Below are 8,892 nucleotides of genomic sequence, written 5' to 3' on the forward strand. Positions count from 1 at the left end.
CCTGAGAGCTAGGCGCTGGGCTGAGGGCCCAGAGTCCTTGTCACAGCTCCTCTGCCTGCCCCAAGCAGGATGCAGTTTCCATGACAACCTGGCCAGCCGGAGAGGAAGGCGGGGACTGCAGAGGGAATTTTCCACATGAGCAGGAAGGGGGGAGCGTGGGATGCAGAGGAAAGAACCAAAGGGGGTTGGCATGCAAGATCCTGAGCCCCCAAATTTCTGTGCCCTCTGCCCAGGACAGTAGGACAGAGGGAACTTGGGAGAGGGCCCATTGGCACACCTCCTGTCACAGTGAGGAAGGTTCCAGAGAGGCTCAAGGGTCCAAAGGCCCAAAGGCTCAAAGGTCCAAAGGTCTGCAACTGCCCTGGTCTGGGGGTAGGGGCAGCCCGTAGCCCAACAGGTGGACAGACATGGCCCTGGACAGCGTCCCGAGGAAGGTGGGGGTTGTGGGCTATGGCCGACTAGGTGAGTCCCTGACCAGCAAGGCCTCCCTCCTCAGGCCTCTGTGGAAGTCCCAGAAGCTCCTCAACCAGACCTTGCATCTGCCTATGCGTATCCCAAACCTGCCAGCCCAGCCTCTCTGCCCTTCTCTCTCTCTCTCTCTCTCTCTCTCTCTCTCTCTCTCTCTCTCTCTCTCTCTCTCTCTCTCTCTCTCTCTCTCTCTCTGGGTCTCTCTCGCTCCCCCTTCTCTCTTCCCTCTCCCTCTGGACGTCTAGCCCTCTCCTTTTCTCCCCCAGGACAGTCCCTTGTCTCCCACCTTCTGGCTCAGGGATCAGAGCTGGGCCTGGAACTTGTTTTTGTCTGGAACCGTGACCCGGGACGGATGGCAGGGAGTGTGCCGGCCTCCCTGCAGCTCCCCAGCCTGGCCGCCCTTGGGGAAAGGTCAGTGGCCTTACCACACAGGAGAAGCTTAAAATGCCCTGCCTGCTTGTCTTCAGCTATGTGTGGTGTCAGCCTAGTCCCTTGCCCCCCTCGGGGTCTTGGTGCACTCAAAGAGGTAATGAGAAAAGCCAACACATCCCAGGCAGGAGTGAGGAGTGACAGACAGCCCTCCAAAGACCTTGAGGCCCAATTCTCTGCCAGTCTCCCCCCTCCCTCCCCCCACAAGGCTCTGCCCTGTCTCTCCCTCTCACCCAGGCATCCCGACCTAGTGGTAGAAGTTGCCCATCCCCAAATAATCCATGAGTCTGGGGCACAAATCCTGCGCCATGCCAACCTTCTGGTGAGCCCCCCTCCTCAACCCATAACCCAGTCCCCCTACCACTTCTGTCTGGGCCCCACTACACCCCCAATCAGCCACCCTTTTCCTGATCTCGGTCCTTCCTGCCATCCTCCACCCCAGGTGGGGTCTGCCTCAGCCCTGGCTGACCCCATCACAGAGCAGCAACTCCTGGAGGCCTCCAGACAATGGAACCATTCTGTGTTTGTGGCTCGAGGGGCTCTGTGGGGGACTGAGGACATCAGCCGACTGGATGCTGCGGGAGGCCTCCAGGTGAGGCTCGCTGGTCCTGCAGCACCAAAGTGGAGCCTGTAGACCCCAGCCCCTTACCCTGGCCCTTGTTTCTAGAGTCTTCAAGTCACCATGGCTACACACCCAGATGGCTTCCGCCTTCAGGGACCCCTGGCTGCAGTCTGCAGCACTGGGCCTCGCACCGTGCTCTATGAAGGTCCTGTCCGTGGGCTCTGCCCCCTTGCTCCCCAAAACTCCAACACCATGGCAGCAGCTGCCCTGGCTGCCCCTAGCCTGGGTTTTGACAACGTGATCGGTGTGCTTGTGGCAGATCTCAGGTGAGCAGAGCTGGGGGACGGGCTGGGGCTGTGTCTGGGTGGACCACACTGACCATGCTCCTTGCTGCAGTCTCAAGCACCTGCATGTGGTGGACGTGGAGCTGCGAGGACCCCCGGGCCCCACGGGCCAGAGCTTCACTGTGCACACTCACAGAGAGAACCCTGCGGCGCTGGGCGCAGTGACGGGCTCTGCCACTGTGACAGCCTTCTGGCGTAGTCTCCTGGGTGAGGCCAGGCCCCCGCCCGGTGCCAGCTGCCCCGCTCTCTCCCGGGGCTCTGGTTCTGGCTCAGTAAATCTGCACTCCTGATTCTCCTTAACCTCACTCCAGGACTAATTCTAAGTCTCCTCTTCTCTTCGGGTCTCTCTGCCTCGGTCGGTCTCTTCCCCCTTCCCATCCCTCCCAACTCTGACCCTTCCCTCCATCACTATCTACCCCCCCCCAAGTGTCTGTGTCCCAGGCTTCCGTCTCTCCTGCGCAGGCTGCTGCCAGCTGCCGTCCAGGCCCGGGATCCATCTCTGCTGAGGAATCTCCTGTCGGTGGGCACCAAGGCCTCCCCATCCTCGCCCCTCTCTCGTCCCGGCCTCCTTGCCAGGAGCCCCGCCCCCTCCGGTCCCGGTGAGGATCAGAGGCCCTGCGGACCCCGGGCTCTGGCACTCGAGTTCCGGTGTCCCTCTGACGTCACACATCGTGTACACACGCTGCATGACGCCATCCTAATAACCCAGGTTCCTGTCGCCCTCTGTGACGTCACACGACGTCTGCACACGCCACAGCAATAAACCCGCACACACGTGAGCAAAGCTCATTAAAAACCCTCGCGAGAGCCGGCCCCTTCTATTTCCCGCGATCTTCTGGGGTTAGCAGCGGGCGTGAGAGTACGTGTGGGACGTCCGCGGGGCATTTCCGGGATTTGCTAGCAGAGACTCACGGAAGTTGTAGTCTCGCGTTTACCAGAAGCCATAGCGGACTTCCGGGCCACGTGAGTCCTAGACGGTCCCTAGAAAGCCAGCGTGTCGCGGGGGCCTCTGGGCGTTGTAGTCCGGCGCGCGAAGGTCGCTGGGATCTGCAGTCCGTCCCGCCTGCCCAGTCAGCGCGGTGTGGCCCTCCCGGCACTCGGAGTCCGGAGCCGCGGCCCAGGGGGATGCAGGAGCCCCTGGCTCGGGGAAGCGGAGAGGCAGGCGGGGTGAGGGGCGTCTGCAGGCAAAGGGCGGGCGCCGTGGCTAGGTACGGGTCGGGAGAGGGCTGTTATTTTGGTGCCCGGGTGGAGGGCCTGGTTGCCAGGTGACAGGGTGAGGGGATCTGGTTGCCTGGTGACGGTCTAGGGCCTTGTTGCTAGGTGACCGGAAGAGACCCTATTACCTATGGACAGGAGAGGAGTGCTTCATCGCTAGGTAATTAGAAGACTGTCACCTAGTGTCGGGGGGGGGGGTGTACTCTGTTGCTAGGTAACCAGGAAGAACCGCTGCGTTACCTAGAGGCGGGAGGGAGCGGACTCCTCCGTTGCTAGGTGATGGTAATAAGGACCCCTTCACTTAAGGGACGTGATGGGAATGGTTGCCAGGTGTACTGAAGCGAGCCTTTTCTCTAGCACTATGGGATGGAGGTACCTCTGTTGCCTAGAAACAAAACCCAGAAAACAGGGATGGGGTCCAGAGTCCTCGCAGGCTGCCTCCAGCCCCCACCTCGATGGCGGTGCCCCGGCTCCTGATGGAGGCCTGGTCCCTGAGCATCTTCTCCCCACCCCACCCCTAGCAGGAGCCGAGGACGGTATGTCCCAGGCCCCCGAAACGCGGCCGAGCCCACCCTCTGTGTACCACGAGCGGCAGCGCCTGGAGCTGTGTGCAGTGCATGCCCTCAACAACGTGCTCCAGCAGCAACTCTTTAGCCAGGAGGCCGCCGACGAGATCTGCAAGAGGTGACTGTCAGCCCTCACCCTGGAGATGCAGACCTCCCTCAGGGGGAGTAGCTCTCTTGGGTCCCCAGTTGCTCCCTCACCTGCCAGGCCTGGAACTTCCTGCCTCTGCCCCAGGCTTCAGCCCAGATCAGGCCCAGCCATCTCTTATCTAAGTCCCAGTCACAGCCTCCCAGATGCCAGTGTTCCTTCCTCCTCTAGTCCACGCTACACACAGGTTCAAAGCTCACCGTCTTTTCCTCCCTCCATGGCTCCCTAGTACCCTTAAGGAACACCCCCATTTCTCCTCAGCCACATCCAGGGCCTGCGTGCGCTGCTCCTGCCTGCCTCTGCAGCTTCACCCCTCACTGCTCCCCTCAAATCAGACTCTGCAGTCCCCAGACGCTCCCTGCTGTGCTGCCTCTGGGTCTTTGCTCTGAGCTGCATGGCTATGTCCGCCTGCAGCCTGAATGTTCCTCCAGATTTCAGACAAAACTTCTTTACACTCTGCCTCATCCCTGTCGGGCAGTCACAGGTGTGGCTCCAGCTCAGGCCTGGTCCTCTGCTGCCTGGACCTTGCTTCCAGCCTCCAAGCTCTCTCCTCCAGTCAGTGCCCCCACATAATCCTGGGGACCAGGGTCCTTGTCCAGTTGAAGATGTCCACTCCCTTTGTGCTCATGGGCCTCCTGGTGCCCACAGATCTCCATACCCATAATTATAGCGTTTATAGAAGCAATTTTCTAATTCCCTATTCCTCCCACCTAGGACCTTCCTGAGGGCCGCCCTAGCCCACGGCCACCTCGTCACTCATCACAGGGGTTGCTGGACTCTTCCAAGCCCTGTTGGTGACCCAGAGCTGAGTCATATAAGAGCCCTTCTCTGAGAAACATGGCCTGGGAAACAGACAGAAAAATAAGCCACAATCATCCCCCTCCCCCTCCCCTGCCCCCTGTGCCTAGCTGGGAACAAAGGCACAATTGTTCAGAAAGCAGGGCCCACAGGGGCCTGTGGTGGCTGGGTTGGGAAGAGCTAGCAGGAAGGCTGGGGTGCAGGACCCAGTTGGGGATGGGTGGCTGAGAAGGGCTGGCACTGGGGCCATGCAGGGCACGAGTGGCAGTGGGGAGGATGGGACGCTGCCAGGGAGGACTGTAGGCAAGGAAGGGGCAGGGCAGCCCCAAGCTAGAGGCGCAGGGGATTCAAACGCAAAGATGTGGGCAATGGAGAGCCAGCCTGGGGGTCGGGAGACGCCTCTCAGAGAAGGGGACATCCGAGGGGAGTTACTGAAGGCTCTGCCCTCCCACCAGGTTGGCCCCAGACTCCCGACTGAACCCCCATCGCAGCCTGCTGGGCACTGGAAACTATGACGTCAACGTGATCATGGCCGCCCTGCAGGGGCTGGGCCTGGCTGCCGTGTGGTGGGACAGGAGGAGGTAGGGAGGAGGGAGAGTGGTGTGGACCCACAGGGGCGGGGGGGGGGGGGGAGGCCAGGACAGGTGAGGGCTGGCTGGACAGTGTGGCCAGTGGATGGTGGGCAGGAAGCTTCTGGGCACCCAGGATGGGGAATGGGCGGCTGGGATTTGGGCAGTCAGGAAAGGCGGTGGTTCAGCGGGAAGATGGGCAGTTGGGGGAGCTGGAGGCAGGAGAAAGAGTTCCAGGCCAGCCTGGGCTGTGTCAAAAAGCCAAATAAGTTAGATTTTTTAAAAGATGGGAGATGGCTGGCAGGCAGTGAGAACCGGATGGGCTCCTGGGCACCAGAGGGGGGGGTGGATGAACACAGGACAGCCACTGGGGGTCACTGCAGCCGCCAGCTGGGTGGCAGGAATGCCAGGGCCAGCTGGCAGGGCCAGGCAGAAGGGGCCTGACCCTGTGCTCCCCCGGGCCCAGGTCCCTGTCCCAGCTGGCACTGCCCCAGGTACTAGGACTCATCCTGAACCTGCCATCGCCTGTGTCCCTGGGGCTGCTGTCCCTGCCGCTGCGCCGGCGGCACTGGGTGGCCCTGCGCCAGGTGGACGGTGTCTACTACAACCTGGACTCCAAGCTGCGCGCCCCCGAGGCCCTGGGGGGTGAGGACGGCGTCAGGTGAGCTGTGGCGGGAGCGGTCCAGGCTGGAGCTGGACTGTGGAGCCCCACCCCCACCCCCAAGTCCCCAGGAAGTGCCAAGGCTGGCTGGGCCTCAGTCTCCCTCGTTGTCCTACCCAGGACTTTCCTGGCGGCTGCCCTGGCGCAGGGCCTGTGCGAGGTGCTGCTGGTGGTGACCAAAGAGGTGGAGGAGGCAGGCTGCTGGCTACGGACAGACTGACCCTGCGGCTGCGGACAGACGGACCCCACGCCACCTTCCCACTGCGCAGACTGCCTCCTGGCACCCACCTCAGGCACCCCTTCTTGGGGAACATCCAGGGAGTTCCAAGGAAGGAAGGGCCTGGGCCCCAGGGGCCCCAGGGAGGACCAGGCCCTGCCCCACATCCCCGCTCCCCAATGCCACTGCTGCCTCAATAAATCCATTAGTTTGCCACCTGCCTGTGATGAAGCCACCTGCTTCCCCCCACCCCTCACAGAGGCCAGCTGTGGCAGGGGGTGGGGGGGAGGCCTGGGGCCCTCCAGGGAAGCAAGTTTGTTCCCTATCCTCAGTCTGGTCACTGACTGGGAGGCAGAAGAGCGGCCCCCAAAGTTGCCTGGTAGCCCAGCACCTGGACTTGGGAGCAGGAAAGAAGGGTCACAGGTGCACAGGGCCTCACAACATAGAGACTTAACAGCTTGGGCTCTGATGGTGGGTGGATGAATCACAGGCCCTAAAAGCTGTAAAGGGCACTGGGTGTGGTGGGGCACTCCTGTAATCCCAGCACCGAGGAGGTAGAAAAGCAGGAGGATTGCTAGCGCCTGCCTGGGCCACATAGTGGGACCCTATGTCAAAAAAAAAAAAAAAAAAAAAAAGTGTGTGTAGGGGAAACAAAGCTTGGTACCAGATCACTAGATCATCTGGTAATTGTAGCTATTTGGGAGTCAGATGGGGAGGATCATGGTGTGAGGCCAGTTCAGGGATGAAAAATTCACAAGACCCCTTCTCAACACAAGGCTGGGCACAGTGGCATATACAGGGCATCCTAAACTATATGGAAGGCCCAGATCCAGAGGATCAAGTTTCCAAATCAGTCCAGGAAAATCTGGAAGACTCCATAGAGGAGGATGGGCTCAATACTCAGCTGTCCTCCTGGGGGGAGGGGGGGGCGAGGAGCCCGAAATAGTCACTGGGTGAGAAGGGAGACCCTGTTGTAAAGGAGCCACTGGAAACAGCTGGCAGGGCAGGGCTCAGCCACAGCACAAGCAGCCCAGAAAGCCCAGGGCCCTGAGTTCAAACCCCAGTGCCACCAGAGGAACCTACTTTGGGACTCTGGCCTCCACTGCAGGCGCAGGAAGCATGCATCACCCTGAGTGCTGGTCCCCAAGCAAGGGACCAGCCTGGGATGCCAGAGAAGCCTCCCATGCGCAGCCAGCCATCCTGATGGCAGAGCGGGCAACATGGACCGGGTCGGGAAACGCCATTAGGTTCCCCAAGGCCTCCCACCCTGGCTGGCTCCTCAGGTCAGATGCCTCCTGCAGCCCCATCATCCTCCGGGACCACCTCAGGCCAATGGACACCGAGCTGGAGTGGTCAACAGCCCTCTCCCCCACGCCAAGCTAGACGGGCACTCGGACACGAGGCTGTGTCCCCCAGGACACGGTGGGGAAGAGAGGAAGGGCAGGGCCCTGGGGAGGAGGGTGAGTCCCCTGAAGTGGCCCAGAGATGTGGCAGCCCGTGAAAGCTGAATGGAAGCCCCTGGAATTGGAAAGGACAGAGTGACCCAGCCCGCTGACGCTGTTTTATCGCAGTGGTTATTTGGGGAGGTGATAAAAGACAAGGCCGCCCTGGCAGCAGGAGGGGGGCTGGGGCCCCGGAAGAGGGGCTGGGTGGAGAGGGGCCTGAGGAAGGGGAGGAGGGCTGGTGTTAGGGAAGCAGGGGCCCCTCAGTGACTGGGGGAGGGGGCAGGTAGGGATAGAGAAGAAGGGAAGGAGGGAAAAGGCCAGACGTCTGGCCCTGAGCTACCAACAAGGGGGAAAAGTGGGTTTGGGGAAGATCTGCACTGAGTAGGCTGGGAGGGGCCTGTGAAGCCTGGAGGGGGGGCCCAGGTCAGGGCCTGAGATCGAGTTGGGGACAGTCTGGGGTATGACTCCCATCTGTGCCAAGATCCAAGAGGGTGGAGCACAGACGCCCGGCAGAAAGCTAGTAAAAAAAAAAAGTGTGGGGACGCGGGTGACTCACCCCAGCACCTCTGAGGTAAAAAGGTAGTGACACAGTGGAAAGTCAAATAGGGGGTGCAGGGCTGCTGCTGGGGATCCAGAAACCCCAGCCTTGAGGCCCTGCCTGCCCCTCCCTTTGTCTCTCAGTGTCCCTGGCTGCACCCCCTTCCCTCCTACCCCCCTGCTAGGAGCCCCCTCCTCCCCACTTGTCGCCTGTCCTGTCCTGGGGGGTGGCGGCAGCTGGCAGGGCCCTGAGTGTTTCTATTCCGGGCTGGTGGAGCGGCAGCCACCTCCCAGGTGCTTCCTCAGCCATGGCCATATAAGGTCCGGAGTGCGGACCCTGGGGGTGGGAGGGGCAATCTCCTGCCTCCCTCCCCCCCCCTCCCCCCCCCCCGTGGCAGCTGGGCCTGTCCCATTGTCCCTGTGGGACTGGACCCCCTGTCCCTCGCTGCCCATATCACTGGCACCCCACTTTATTGGGAGCCCCTAGGGTCTCAGTGTGTCACCTTTCACCCAGGACACCCCATGTCGATCCCAGAGCTAGGGGCGAGGGCTCAGCTGCAGGTTGGGGTTTCCAGGCAGACCCCCATGCATGCTCAGGGAGGTGGGGGGGGGGAGTGGAAGGGAAGGAGGGAGGGAGGAAATGCAGCTGTCCGGGCAGCCGGTGCTGACAGCTGCTGCCGGATTTAGCTGCAGTGCTGGGGTCTGGCCAGATAAGGTGGTGAGGGTGACGGACCGCACCACCCCAGGCACCCCTTAAATTTCCCAGTTCAGGACTGGGGGGTGGCTGCTGCCGATACCAGGTGAGAGGGGCCATATCGCCAATGCCTGCCAGCCCGACCTCACCGCCTCAGGCCCCCTTCCCCTCTCCATCTTCCCTGTCTGCCTCCCACCCCTTTCTTTGTCTCCCCTTGTCCTTTCTTGACCCCGGTCCCATCG

General features: G+C 61.6%; 2 protein-coding genes across 5 annotated transcripts; both read left to right on the top strand.

Moving 5' to 3' along the window:
- The first annotated feature begins 349 nt into the window (after nucleotides 1-349).
- Aspdh (aspartate dehydrogenase domain containing) lies at nucleotides 350-2,603 on the top strand. Its single transcript, XM_070000881.1, has 7 exons — nucleotides 350-462; nucleotides 735-879; nucleotides 1,135-1,219; nucleotides 1,340-1,489; nucleotides 1,565-1,785; nucleotides 1,856-2,010; nucleotides 2,266-2,603. The coding sequence occupies exons 1-7, from the start codon at nucleotides 408-410 to the stop codon at nucleotides 2,307-2,309; spliced, it is 855 nt and encodes a 284-aa protein (XP_069856982.1). The 5' UTR covers nucleotides 350-407; the 3' UTR covers nucleotides 2,310-2,603.
- A 198-nt stretch (nucleotides 2,604-2,801) lies between these two features.
- Nucleotides 2,802-6,190, top strand: Josd2 (Josephin domain containing 2). 4 transcript variants are annotated; one of them, XM_070000884.1, is made up of 5 exons: nucleotides 2,802-3,011; nucleotides 3,543-3,702; nucleotides 4,983-5,108; nucleotides 5,563-5,757; nucleotides 5,878-6,190. In XM_070000884.1, the coding sequence occupies exons 2-5, from the start codon at nucleotides 3,557-3,559 to the stop codon at nucleotides 5,975-5,977; spliced, it is 567 nt and encodes a 188-aa protein (XP_069856985.1). In that variant the 5' UTR covers nucleotides 2,802-3,011; nucleotides 3,543-3,556; the 3' UTR covers nucleotides 5,978-6,190. The 4 variants fall into 4 exon arrangements, with proteins under 4 accessions (XP_069856985.1, XP_069856986.1, XP_069856984.1 ...); XM_070000885.1 differs by having other exon boundaries at nucleotides 2,802-2,970; XM_070000883.1 differs by having other exon boundaries at nucleotides 2,803-3,011; nucleotides 3,540-3,702.
- Nucleotides 6,191-8,892: the final 2,702 nt, after the last annotated feature.

The sequence above is a fragment of the Dipodomys merriami genome, unplaced genomic scaffold (assembly GCF_024711535.1).
Source record: "Dipodomys merriami isolate MVZ:Mamm:240054 unplaced genomic scaffold, mDipMer1.0.p SCAF_57, whole genome shotgun sequence".
NCBI lineage: Eukaryota > Metazoa > Chordata > Mammalia > Rodentia > Heteromyidae > Dipodomys > Dipodomys merriami.